The 14,128-nt window shown below is 41.8% G+C and overlaps 1 protein-coding gene and 1 non-coding gene across 2 annotated transcripts; both read right to left on the bottom strand.

Moving 5' to 3' along the window:
• Nucleotides 1–1,619: 1,619 nt before the first annotated feature.
• On the bottom strand, nucleotides 1,620–4,064 carry RPS13 (ribosomal protein S13). The gene is made up of 6 exons (XM_004472501.4): nucleotides 3,965–4,064; nucleotides 3,773–3,821; nucleotides 3,513–3,591; nucleotides 2,880–3,049; nucleotides 2,317–2,417; nucleotides 1,620–1,700 (listed from the first exon to the last, which is right to left on the bottom strand). The coding sequence occupies exons 1-6, from the start codon at nucleotides 3,985–3,987 to the stop codon at nucleotides 1,667–1,669; spliced, it is 456 nt and encodes a 151-aa protein (XP_004472558.1). The 5' UTR covers nucleotides 3,988–4,064; the 3' UTR covers nucleotides 1,620–1,666.
• Nucleotides 3,204–3,292, bottom strand: LOC111758913 (small nucleolar RNA SNORD14). Its single transcript, XR_002793035.1, has one exon. It is a non-coding gene; the product is annotated as a small nucleolar RNA SNORD14 (small nucleolar RNA).
• Nucleotides 4,065–14,128: the final 10,064 nt, after the last annotated feature.

The following is a 14,128-nucleotide window of genomic DNA, read 5'->3' as shown; positions in this document are numbered from 1 at the left end:
GGGGAAAAAGGAGTCTTTTTAAAAAGATTTTTCTCTCCCTTGACCCCCCCCCCCAACAGTTGTCTGCTCTGTGTCCATTCACCGTGTTCTGTGTCCGCTTGTATTGTCAGCTGCACCGGGAAACTTGTTTCTTGCTGCATTAGCTCTCCGTGTGCGTGGCACCTCTACTGGGCAGGCTGTGCTTTTTCCACGCGGGACAGCTCTCTTTATGGGGCACATTCCTTGCGCGTGGGGCTCCCCTATGCGGGGGACCTATGTGCATCAGCGCTGTGTGCAGGCCAGAAAGAGCAGTCTTGAGGGTGACAAATGTCAAGAGTTCATTTTGGGATATGTAAAATTCAGAGGTCTGTTAAGAGACCCAAGTGCTGGGAGGCTGGATAGGCAGATGGATAATGTGGAGCGCAGATGTCTGTCCTGGAGGTGTGGATTTGGGCAATGCAAGCTGAAAGATAGCATTTAAAGCTATAGAGGATTTTGGTATAAACTGAGAAGAAACTGGAAACTGGCAGCTGTTTCAGAAAGCCCACTCAAGAAATGAGTACAGGGGAACAGGTGTGACTCAAACTATTGGGTATCTCCCTCCTACGTGGGAGGGTCCCGGATTCAGTTCCCAGTGCCTCCTAAAAGACCAGCAGACAGCACACAGCACACACAGAGAGCAGACAATGAGCACAAACGCAGGGGTGAGAAAGATTAAAAAAAAAAAAAGGCACATTCTGCTGAGTTTTATACACTTATATTGTACAATAAAAATTTTTTTAAAGGCATTAAAAAATCTCCAACATGTAGTCTTATTTAATATCTGCAGTAATTCTACAAGAATTATAAATACTTGTAAACCTTCTTAAGAGTAAAAATTAAGAAACCCAAGGGATGCTTTTTAAGTGCTTCACCTATTACCAAGAACTAGTTTTGGTCCAGAGACTTAGAACTCATCAATACCTCACATTTGCCTAGCCACTTCTATTTTGCAAAGGACTGCACAGTGCATTACCTCATTTTACGTATTCACTTTCAGAGATGTTTCCTATTACAGTACTGTTCCCCGTATTTGTCAGCACATTAGGAAAGGGACCTGAATCAATTTTCAACCACAGCACAGAACATGATTTTTGGATGTGTGCACAAATACATGAAGTGTCCTGGAAAACAGAGTAAGCTACCTGGATGTCTGTACGCTCCATCCCCACCCCCCATACTGGCACCCAACAGGCTGTCAATGCTAGTTATAACTCCAGTCTCTTGTAAACTAGTGACAATGCCCAATGATTTCAAACACAATTTTGACTGCTGCTTAGAATAAAGCTTAGTAAAACATATATCGTTCAGTTCATCAACCTAAATATTTAACATCAATTATTTAGAAACAATTTTTGCCATGAAACCAAAGTTACTTTCTAGTCTTTTCCAATACTTAGCTTTGAATATAGTCACCACCCACGAACTTATAAACCAGCTCAGCTGGTTCAAGGGGGCCCATGAAGGGATGAGTGACTGATGGACCTATCTTATTGCTGTGGAATCACACACAACTGAAAACATTTCCCCATCAAAATGGATCAACACTTACCAATCACTGATACAAGTTTTTTTTTTTGGAAAATAAATATAAAATACACTTCTTAGTTAAGCAATGACTTTATTTTCTAAGTACAAAGACAAAAACTTAGGCAACCAGGGCAGATGCTGTGGATGATTCGCTGAAAAGGAAAAAAGGAGAGAGAGGGATTAATACTGGTCTGCCATAGTCATTCACAGAATTTCCAAACACCTAAAATAAACCCCCTTCTAACTAAAAAGCACCAAACAGCTAAGTTCCTGAATCAGAGTTCACTGTATAAAGCCCAATGAATAAAAGCACCCAAGAAGATCTGGCCAACATAAGGAAAAACCTTTCTGGTGGAAACTGCATAGCTGAAAATCAATCATCACAGTAAAGAATTCCAGGCAAAAAAACCACAAACCCCAAGAGCAGACAGTATTAACTGCAGCTTTATACACTATCTTAAAGGCAATTATTTAAAGAGTTCATGTTCTAAATTTGAGGTCTGCAAACTATGGCCATCTGCTTTTTTGTAGTTTTACTGGTACAGTCAACGCCCATTTGTTTATCTATGGTTTGTCTGTTTTCCTGCTACAAGGCCAAAGCCAGTAACTGACCATATACCCTGAAAATATTTACTATAGACCCTTTTCAGAAAAAGTTTGCTGATCCTTGTTCTAAATGAAAAACTAAATGATAACTAGTTTCGATTCATACCTCCTTTCTTCCAGCAATAAAAACCAGCATATATAGATAAAAAGGTCAATACTCACTATTTCCAATTGGGGGGGAGAACTCGCTTTGTCTTGTAATATCGAGCCAATCGGTGAATTCGGCTCTCAATCAGAATCAGACGGAATTTTGCATCCTTATCCTATAAATAAAATTTGATAGAATTTTTAAAAATTCCCTTAAAGCTTAATTTTAAAAAGAATGTAGAATTACCATGCACTTTCTCCAATGAAAACAATTACCCAGTGACTTGTAATGGGCATTGCCTTGTAATATAATCATAGTCTAGTTCACACTACCAGATTAAGTAAAATTAAGGATTCTAGAATGCTTGGGAATGATCTGCAAAACTCTGCAAACAAACACTCCAATATTTTCAACCAACTGAGCATAGCCAAGAAATTGGAGGAGGCAGGGTGAAGCCAAAGTAAATCTCTTCTGCTAGAATTTTTATCTCAAAGCAGTGCTTTGAAAATGTAAACTAGTTCTGTCTAGTTTATGCCTTAAGTCACGTCAGAAAAATCAAATCAGAAGCATTATATTTATTTAACTAAGTCAGTAGAAGCAGTTGTATTTAGCATTAGCTTTTTATTCATTCACTTACCTTTCTGTTCCTCTCAAGATGCTTTCTAACAGCAACAGCTTTCTTAATTAAATGGTAAAGATCCTCAGGAAGATCAGGAGCAAGTCCTTTGGACTTAAGAATTCTCAAGATTTTATTGCCTGTCACAAAACGTACTTGTGCAACACCATGTGAGTCTCTCAGGATCACACCTGGAAAAGTAATATATTTTATAATTCTCTCCACCAAATACACAGGTGAATGGGATACCAAGGCTCAGATCAAATCACTTTCCATATCTCCCGTCTGGAAAATAGGATTTACTTTCATACATCACAAAAACCGACATGAAAGGGCATGCAAAGCTCACTCAGACATCCAAGGAAGGTTTAGCCATCACTAAGGAGAACCTTTTTGGTGGAAACTGCGAATGTTGGAAACAATCATCACAGTGAGCTTGCCCCGATACAGGCGACCGAAGTAATCAATGAGATTCCGGTTTAATACTTGTCTTACAATTAAAACCAGCAAACATTAAGAACTTGTAATCAAACGTTCTCTTAAACACGCAAGGTTTGTGTCACGTGTGGGGCAATTTAACTCAAGAACCAGTATCAGGAGGAAATCACACACGAGGACAGGCGTTAAGGAGCTCCATTAGACAAAAACACTCACCGATCTGTGAAGGAGTCAGGCCCTTCTTGGCCAGTTTGTAGATTTGCTCCTTCACGTCATCAGACGTCAACTTCAGCCACTGTTCATAGAACAGAAAGCAACCTTGGGACAAGAAACAGGAACAGCGCCGCAACAGAGCGCACCCCTCGCCCTCGAAGCCACGGTCCTCACGCACACACGTCCCCCACTACACGCGCGCCCACTTCCCCGAGCGACTAGTGCTCCCCCCGACTTCTCTACGGCCCCCATATGCTACTTACGGTGGGGACGCTGCGGCGATAGGGCAAGGCCGACTGGGACAGGCCCTTCCTGGGAAGAGAAATAACTCAGCGTGAGGTGGCGGCCCGTGCCACCGCAGCCCAGGGCATCCCTCCCTCGACCCGCTGCGCACCCTCACTCCTCTCCCCTGCCCCGTCGGCCCAGTTGGGATCTCGTTTGGCCCCCGCGCTCACCCGGGAGCATGCATGCGACCCATGATGGCGGCAGTCAAGAGCAGAAAGAGAGCGAGCAGGCGAACGCCGCAGGAAGCCACCCGGCACGCAGGAAATGACCTCACACGTTCCAGTTTTCCTCGCATGCAGGAGGCGGAGCTAAGCTGCGTAGCCTCCGTCGTTGGCGTGACTACATATCCCGAAATGCATTTCAACGTCGTCCAGGATTCCTCAAACAAGAAGTCTACACATCCCGGCGTGCACCGGTCTCTGGTTTGGCTCGGAGCCAGAGTGGGAAACTGTCCCACGCCGCTTCCAATCAAAGTCTCCTGCGGATGGGAATTTTGGGCTTCGGGGAGGTTCTCTCAACAGTAGGATGGTTCAGGTTGGATTCCCGGGCTCAGAGGGTGCCTGGGTCAGATAAAGCTTCAGTGTTCGGTGACTTTGGGCCGTCCTCGGAGTCCCCACAGCCCATTGGACTTTCGCGCCTGAGGTTGAGCCATGTACAATTAATTGTTCATTCATCAGCACCTAAAACCTCCAAAGTCTGCCACTGCCTTTAATAAATTTACAGGAGTAATTCGACAAGTATAAAACCATGTGATAAATGCCATACTGGAAGTAATGGTAGCGGTTACCCCCAGGACAATGTTCCATTTCTTTTTCTCTACTGATCTTGTGAAGGGAGGGCTCTCTAAAGTTCACGAACGAGTCCAGGGATGTGAACGCTGGCCTGGCGACTCCCTTGGGCTACGCTCTCTACCCTGAACCTGACTGTGGGGTGTGGGTTCGGCCAGGAGGAGTGTCGTGCACATCCTCACGGAGCCACGTACAGATAGAGCTTTAGGAACAGATTGCAAAGGGCTGGAACTGGAGGTAGGAAGGGGAAGGGGAATGGGAAGGATGAGAGGGAGGAAATGAGACGTTTAATCCTCCTGGCAGAAAAGGAACCACCACTGAGGAAGCTCTTTTAAGACTGAGCTAGGGCTAGAACACAGGACTACGGTGAAAGAATGGACAAAAGAAGCAGCTTGTTAAAAGAAAAAAAGTGACCGTGGGGAGGAGGGAGGTCAGTGAAATCAAGAAATGCCTGTCCACAAGTTTAAAGTAACTGGTGAGACTTTAAAAGAAACCCCAGGTATTAAAACGTCCACCCCCACTCTTTAAACCTACCACTTTTTGATGAATAGCTTTTTCCAAAGCATTAGAAATAGCAATTAAATTCGGAAATATTGGGTAATCTGTTTTTCCCTAGCAAAGGTGCATTCTTATCATTAGCAAAACTTACATCTTTAGCCCAGATACAGAACAAGTATCTAAATTTAACATGGTTCCAGTTCCCAATCCCTAGCCCTGCTTACCTACTCCAAAACCACTTTGTTTCAGTAAAGCTCTCTACCTAGTTGCTCAAACCAGAAACCTAGGAGTCTTCCATGTTTCCTCTTTGTCTCATTCCCATTAGAGTCATCTCAGGTCTACTACAAAAATAAGTCCTGAATACATTCACTTTTCTTCATTTCCATTGTTTAATCTAATCTAAGCCATCATCACCTCCCATCTGGCAACTCAATGGTATCCCAGCTATCTGTGCTTTTACTTGTGTCCCCACTCCAAACACATACAATCTGTTCCAGACCTACCAGTCAGAGTGATCTTTTAAAAATATAGGGAAGTGGATGTGCTTAAACAGTAGGGCACCCACCTACCACATGGGAGGTGCCACATTCAGTTCTCAGTTTCCCTAAAAGAAGACATGCGAGTCAGCAAGTTGACGTGACAAGCCAGTGCGGTGAGCTGATGCACCAAAGAGACACAGCGAGGAAACGCAATGAGAGACACAACAACCAGGCAGCAGACGTGGCTCAAGTGATTGGTCACCTCCCTTATACATGGGAGGTCCTGGGTTCAGTTCCCGGTGCCTCCTGAAAGAAAGGAGCAGATACAGAGAGCACACAACAAGCAGACAATGGGGGAGACGATAAATAAATCTTTAAAAAATAATAAAAATATATATATATAATTTATTACTTCCTTGTTTAAAACCTTCCCATGCTTTCTCAATGCATTTAGAATAAAATTCAAACTCCTGGCTTCGTGCCTTGCCACTTTCCCACTGGTTCTACAACACTCTAGCCAAAAAAAAAAAGATTTATTTTTATCTATTTATTCTCCCCTACCCCTTATTGTTTGAGGTCACTGTCTGCTCTCTGTGTCTATTTGCTGTGTGCTCTCAATGTCTGCTCATCTCATTAGGAGGCACCAGGAACTGAACCTAGAACCTCCCATGTGGGAGAGAAGTGCTCAATCACTTGAGCCAGCTCAGTTCCCTGCTTTGTTGTTTCTCTCATTGTCTTTCCTCTTTGTTGTATCATCTTGTTGTGTCAGTTTGCCACGCCTGCCCATTGTGCCAGCTTGCCTTCTCCAGGAACCAAACCCAGAATCTCCCATGTGGTAGGCAGGAGCTCAATCACTTGAGCCACATCCCCTTCCCACTTACTCCTTTCTGATTCTCTAAGATAACAACCTGTTCCTTTCCTGCCTAGGGACTTTCCCCTAGATATTGCCTTTTCTGTAATGCACTTCCCAAGATCTTCTCAGGGCTAGTTCTCAAATTCTGGCCTCAATATCATTTCCTTCCTGAGGAGGCCCATCTAAAGCAGTCTTTATTCCAACACTATGCTATTGATTGCCTTTATAGTACATAAATATCTGCCATTTTCCTTCAGTTTCTTAATTATTTGGTTGTCAGTCTGCCTCCAATAAAATTTTAATTGAGATATTAATAGAATATTCATTGCTTTAGTCCCAACACCCAGAAGAGTTGCCTGGCAAGAGATTAGATTCTCAATAATTATTTGAGAGAAAAGCCTAAAAAGGTAATTTTCTCCCCTTTCAAGATATCTAGACTACAGACATCATTTCAGTAGGCAGAACACAGTGGCAAGAGTAAAGAGTTGGCAATCTTCATCTGGAATATAGTACATCTGTCTGTGATTTGGACCAAATCAGTTACTTAGTTACACATGAGTTTTTTAAGTCCTCGAGTATTGCTGGAATTACTGTCTGTCAGCCCCTGACTTATCACAAGTTATATCTTGCGGTAGAATGATTGAGGGATATGTTACGGATGGCTCTGGTTTCTGGGCTTCTAGGTTTTTGGCTTATATCACATAAAAGAATTTAAGGACACATCATAGGGTAGGCAAGGGAGTAAAGAGTTTATTAAGAAACAAGAAAACAAGAAAAGGACACTGTCCCAGGGTGTATTGTGTGGATGGGGCTCCAGGTCAGACCTTTTAAAAGTCTGTTTGCTGTTTTGATTGGTTGCCCTACCTGTCATTTCTCAGGAGGCCAATAGTGAGGCCTTTTTAGGATATCCGGGGCCTTCCCTCTCGTTTCAAATTATTCTCACAGCCAGGGTCTCGCTGTGTCTTTCCAGCAGCTTTCTTCTCAGGTTTCTGGGCGGGGTCTCACAGCCATAGGCCCTGTCGGCCACATTGTCTGCTGGGACAGCAGCCTTCCCCCTTTCACTTACTAACCTGCCTCATACCTATGATATAACCATATCAAGAACTGGATTGAGTTTTGACAAAACCGCTCTGACAAAAACAAAACAAAAAACAAACAACACAGTTAAAAAGACCATACAACTAATAAAAATACAGGAAGGTTGACTCAAATATTGATCTATGCAATTATTACTTTTTATGGTTTTGTTTTTAATCATGTTTAAACCCTTCACTAATTTTTAATCACTTTATCTGGACATGTTTATATATTCAGCAATATCAAAGAGGAAATATGATGGTGGGTATGTGTGTGTTTAATTGTAATCAAATGGCGTTTATTTTCTATTAAGCCATACCCCCATTGCCTTTCTATGCAACGTATTTTTTTGAGAATTAAAAAAAATTGGAATCTTCTGGTTTTATAAAGCCATAAAAAAGTAAACTTTATTTCAGTTATTTAGAAAGCTATTCACTGTTAACACAATTATTTATTAAAGGAAGATGTTCAGTGATCAAGTAGTTTAAAAATTGTGTGGATCTTTATTTTTTCATTTTATTTTTATTCAGGTAAAATTCACATAACACAAAATTCACCATTTGAACTATTTTAATGTGAAATTCAGTGGATTTTGGTACATTCACAGTATTGTGCAACCATCTCCATTATTTATGCCACAACATTTTCATCACATCAGAAAAGAAATTATACCCATTAAGCTGTCACCACTCATTCCCCAAACCCCTCTTCTGTCAGTTCCTGGCAAGCACTTACCTGCATTCTGTCTCAATGGGTTTGTCGACTCTGGATGCTTCATATAATTGGAATCATGCAATTATGTGACTTTTGTGACTGGCTTCTTTCACTGAGTGTAATGTTTTCAAGGTTCATCCATGTTGCATGTATCAGTACTTTTTTTTTTTTTTTTTAAAAGATTTATTTATTTAATTAATATCCCCCCCTCCCCTGGTTGTCTGTTCTTGGTGTCTATTTGCTGCGTCTTGTTTCTTTGTCCTCTTCTGTTGTCGTCAGCGGCACGGGAAGTGTGGGCGGCGCCATTCCTTGGCAGGCTGCTCTTTCTTTTCACGCTGGGCGGCTTTCCTCACGGGCGCACTCCTTGCGCGTGGGGCTCCCCCACGCGGGGGACACCCTTGTGTGGCACGGCACTCCTTGCGCGCATCAGCACTGAGCTTGGCCAGCTCCACACGGGTCAAGGAGGCCCGGGGTTTGAACCGCGGACCTCCCATATGGTAGAGGGAGGCCCTAACCACTGGGCCAAAGTCCATTTCCCTGTATCGGTACTTTTTACAGCTGAGTAATAGTCCATTGTATGGATACACCACATTTGTTTAAGTATTCATCTGTTGTTGGGTACTTAGGTTGTTTCCACTTTTTGGCTTTTATGAATGCTGCTGCTATAAGCATTTCTGTACAAATTTTTGCATGAATATGTTTTCAATTCTTAGGAGTGGAGTTGCTAGGACATAAGGTAACTCTACGTTAACCTTTTCTCTCTCTTTTTAAAATGTTACGTTCAAAAAAATAAGAGGTCCCCATATACCCCCCTCACCCCACTCCTCCCACATCAACAACCTCTTTTATCATTGTGGCACATTTTTTTGAGGAACTGCCAAACTATTTTCTCAATGGTGACATCATTTTATGTTCCCACCAGCAAGGTACAAGATTTCCTATTTCTCCCCATCCACACCAAGCCTTGTTAGTTTCTAGTGGGTAGAAGTGGTGTCTCACTGTGGTTTTGATCTGCATTCCTCTAGTGGCTAATGGTATTGAGCATCTTATCATATGCTGATTGGCCATCTGTATATCTTCTTTGGGGCAAAGTCTATTCGAGTCTTTTGTGCATTTTTTAACTGGGTTGTCATTTTTGTTGAGTTGTGTAAGCGCTTTATATTATCTGAATATAAAACCTTTATCAGATATATGGTTTCCAAATATTTTCTGCCATTCTGTGGGTTTTCTGTTAAACTTTCTTGATAGTGCCATTTGATGCACAAAATTTCTTCATTTTGATGAAGTCAATTTATTTTTCTCTTTTGTTGCTTGTGCATTTTGGGTCATAGTTACCTAATCCAAGATCACAAAGTTGTACACCTGCACAGGTTGTAATTTTAATTTTCTTTTTTAGATTAAAAAAAAATTAAGTTAAAAAATTTTATGTACATTTTATTTATCCACCCCCTCTCCCAGATGGTTCTTTTGTCTGTCTGCTCGCCTTCTCCAGAACTGAACCTGGGACCTTCCGCATGAGAGGCGAGTGCCCAGAGACTTGTCACATCTGCTCCCTGTGGGCTGCAGTGTCCTGCTGCTCTGTGGCACGTTTGTTGTGGTGGGGGCGGTGTCTATCTCGTTTTTCTTTTTTTGCAGTGGGGCCAGCATCTAGCTCGTTCCTGCCGGGGCAGTATCTGCTTGTCTTATTTTAGATGGCTCCACAACCCAAGCCCAGGACCTCCCATGTGGCAGGCAGGCATCCAACTGGTTGAGCCATACTTGCTTCCCGGGTTAGTTCTTTAATCCATTTTGAATGAATTTTTGTATATGGTATGAGATAAGGGTACAACTTCTTTCTCCTGCATGTAGTTATCCAGTTATACCAGCACCATTTATTGAAAAGGCCATTCTTTTCCCCATTGAATTGTCTTGGAACCATTGTTTGGGTCCATGATCTCTTCTGGATCATACAAACAAACAAAAAACCCAAATAGTTGTTCTAGAAATGGAAAGTACAACTAAATTAAAAAAACTTATGGATGGATTAAGTAGTGAATTGGAAGAGAAGTCAGAATAATTATTGAGAATGTAGTATAGATGTCCTTCTTACCCACCCTCCTAAAAAAAAAGGAAAAATATGGAAGAGAAGTAAAAGGCATGGAAGAGAGTGGGAAGGTCTGTTACACATTTAATCAGCTCCAAAGGAAAAAGATAGGGAGAATGTGACATATATAATATTTGAAGATAATGGCTGCTAGCTTCTGCTTAACAAGATGGTGGTGTAATGTTCCAGTGTATCATTGCCTTACAAAATGTTTGAACAACTGGCAAAAACTGCAGTCATCCTCCTCAAAATTCTGAAAAAAGCTAAAAGGTTGCAATAACTGAGCAAGTGTCTAATCAAGAAAACAGAGCCAACCTATCAGTGGCAGCCTGAAAGACTGAGCTAGGAAATTCTTTTTGGGCTTTACCCTCCCACAATTACTGTGGAAACAGCAGCAGCTTGAGGACAGCTAAAGCAGTGTCAGAAACAATTAAAGCAGCCCAGGGCAAAGGAATACCTCCTTTAAGCCATACAAAGAGAACCCAGGAGAGGAAGAATGTTTATTTCTTAGGGAGTAGAGGGACCCTTCAAATTCCTGTAAATGGGAGAATTCCTAAGGCCAGTTCAAGCACAAGACCCGGACAAAACACAGACTCAGTAAAGTCAGAGAGGACCCTGTACTTTGCATTCACCTCAGGGTGCTCTTCTTGTTAGGAGAGCTAACTCTGAAGGAGAGCAATGCAGAAATAATTTGTAAAAACTTTAAATGTAAATGCATTAAACTTTCTAGTCAAAAGGCAGAAATTGGCAGAATGGATAAAAAAGCATGACTCTTCTATAAGCTGTTTAACAGGAGACTCACGGTAAATTCAGACACAAGTATGTTGAGGGAAGCAGACTTGGCTCAATGGATAGAGCATCCGCCTACCACATGGGAAGTCCATGGTTCAAACCCAAGGCCTCCTTGACCCGTGTGGAGCTGGCCCATGCACAGTGCTGATGTGCACAAGGACTGCTGTCCATGCAAGGGGTGTCCCCCGCGTAGGGGAATCCTACGCGCAGGGAGCGCACCCCGTAAGGAGAGCTGCCCAGTGAAGAAATAAATTCCGGGCTGCCCAGGAGTGGCGCCGCACACACGGAGAGCTGATGTAGCAAGATGAGGGAACAAAAAGAGACACAGATTCCTGGTGCCGCTGACAAAAATGCAAGCGGACACAGAAGAGCACACAGTGAATGGACAAAGAGAGCAGACAATGGGGGAGAGGGGAGATAAATAAATCTTAAAAAAAAAAAAAGTAGGTTGAAAGTGAAAGGATGGAAAAAAATATACCATGCAAATAGCAACCAAGACATTAAAAAAATAAAGACAAAAAAAAAATAGCAACCAAGAGAGGTGGTATAGCTATACAAATATGAGATAAAATAAACTTAAAAACTGTTACAAGGGAAAAAGAAGGTCAATGTATACTGATAAAGGGGTCAATTCAACAAGAAGATACAATATTAAAAATGCATATGCATTTAATGGCAGAACCCCAAAATATATGAAGCAAACATTGGTGGATTAGAAGGAAGAAATAGATGGTTCTACTCAATACACCACTTTCAATAATGTTTAGAACATCTAGACAGACCATCAAGAAGGAAATAGGGGAGGCAGATTTGGCTCAACTGATAGAGCATCTGCCAACATGGGAGGTCCAGGGTTCAAATCCAGGGCCTCCTGACCTGTGTGGTGAGCTGGCCCACACACAGTGCTGATGCATGCAAGGAGTGCTGTGCCACACAGGGGTGTCCCCCACATAGGGGAGTCCCATGTACAAGGAGTGCACCCTGTAGGGAGAGCTGCCCCATGTGAACAAAGCACAACCTGCCCAGGAGTGGCACCACACACATGAAGAGCTGATGCAGCTAGATGATGCAACAAAAAGAGACACAGATTCCTGGTGCCACTGTTAAGAATGCAAGTGGACACAGAAGAACACACAGCAAATGGACAAGGAGAACAGACAACAGGGGGAGGGGGAGAAGGGAGAAATAAATAATACATTAAAAATCTTAAAAAAAAAAAAAAAGGATGGAAATAGAAGACTTGAATGGTACCCTAAAGCAACTATACCTAACAGACGTATATAGAACAGTTCACCTAACAGCAAGAGAATACACATTCTTCTCTAATATACATGGATCATTCTTTATGATAGTAGCTCACAAAACAAGTCTCAATAAATATCATACAATGTACCTTCTCCAGTCATAATGGAATGAAGATAGAAATCATTGACAGAAGGAGAACTGGAAAATTCACAAATATGTGGAAATTAAGCAAAACACTGTTAAACAACTAATGGGTCAAAGAAGAAATCACAGGAGAAATGAGGAAATATCTTGAGGCAAATGAAAATGAAAACAGAGCATACCAAAACTTATGGGAAGCAACTGAGAATAAAGTTTAAAGTTCTAAATGCTTACATTAAAGAAGACTAAAGATCACAAATCAGAGATAGACTCACAACTAGAGGATCTAGAGAAGGAGCAAACTAAATCCAAATTGAGTAGAAGGAAAAATAACAAAGATTAGAGTGGAGATAAAGGTAATAGAGAAAATAAAAATTAGAATCAACAAAACCAAGTTAATTCTTTGAAAAGAATGGTAAAATCAACAAAGCTTTAGATAGACTGAGAAAGAAAAAACTAGAGGACACAAAAAACTAAAATTAGAAATGAAAGGGGGGACATTACTACTATTCCTACAGAAATAATAAAAAGGATTATAAGAGCATCCTATGAACAACTGTACAACAAATTAGATGAAATGGATAACTTTCTAGAAACACACAAACTGCCTACATTTAAGAAGAAATATAAGATGTCAACAGGACAATTTACAAGAGACTGAAACAGTAATAAAATCTCCCAATAATGAAAAGCCTAGGAGCAGATGGCTTCACAGGTGAATTTTACCACTAACAAGAATTGACACCAATCCTGTGAAAATTCTTCCAAAAAACTGAAGAGGAGGGAACGCACTCAACTCAATTCTATGAGGCCAACATAACCCTAATACCAAAGCCAGATAAAGATATCACAAGAAAATTAGACTAATATCCCTTACGAATATAGATGCAAAATCCTCAACAATATATGTCCTTTGATGTCTGGTTTGTTTCACTCAGCATGATGTCTTTAAGGTTCATCCATACCATAGCATGTATCAGAACTTCATTCTTTTTTATGGCTGGATAATATTCCATTTCATTATACCAAATTTTGTTTATCCATTCATCTGTTGATGGATGCTTGTATTCCTTCCACCTTTTGGCAATTGTGAATAATGCGACTATGAGCACAGGTTTGCAAATATCAGTTCGAGCCCTCGCTTTGCATTCTTTTAGGTATATACCTAAAAATGGGATTGCTGGGTTGTACAATAATTCTATACTTATGTTTCTGAGAAACCACCAACCTTTGTTTTCCACAACTACTGTACAATTTTATATTCCCACTAACAATGTACAAAGGCTCCTATTTCTCCAACATTTGTTATTTCTCTCCCCTTCCCCCCGCCCCAACCCCCTGTTGTCTGCCCTGTGTCCATTTGCTGCGTGTTCTTCTTTGTCTGCTTCTGTTGTTGTCAACGGCACAGGAATCTGTGTTTCTTTTTGTTGCGTCATCTTATGTGTCAGCTCTCCGTACATGCAGTGCCATTCCTGGGCAGGCTGCACTTTCTTTTGTGCTGGGTGGCTCTCCTTACAGGGTGCACTCCTTGCGCGTGGGGCTCCCCTACGCGGGGACATCCCTGCATGGCAGGGCACTCCTTGTGAGCATCAGCACTGCGCATGGGCCAGCTCCACATGGGTCAAGGAGGCCCGGGGTTTGAACCGCGGACCTCCCATGTGGTA

This window comes from Dasypus novemcinctus, chromosome 10, assembly GCF_030445035.2.
Source record: "Dasypus novemcinctus isolate mDasNov1 chromosome 10, mDasNov1.1.hap2, whole genome shotgun sequence".
Taxonomy (NCBI): Eukaryota; Metazoa; Chordata; class Mammalia; order Cingulata; family Dasypodidae; genus Dasypus; species Dasypus novemcinctus.
The sequence above is the reverse complement of the archived record's forward strand: the minus strand, read 5'-3'. Positions and strand labels throughout refer to the sequence as shown.

What these genes read in the sequence shown, in the direction of transcription:
- RPS13 (XM_004472501.4), bottom strand. Translation starts at nt 3,987, where the DNA reads ATGGGTCGCATGCATGCTCCCGG. An exon ending in GGTCGCATGCATGCTCCCGG is followed by an intron (nt 3,822 to 3,964) that starts GTGAGCGCGGGG and finishes TTCTCTTCCCAG; the next exon opens with GAAGGGCCTGTCCCAGTCGG. An exon ending in ATCTTGAGAGGAACAGAAAG is followed by an intron (nt 2,418 to 2,879) that starts GTAAGTGAATGA and finishes TTTTATTTATAG; the next exon opens with GATAAGGATGCAAAATTCCG.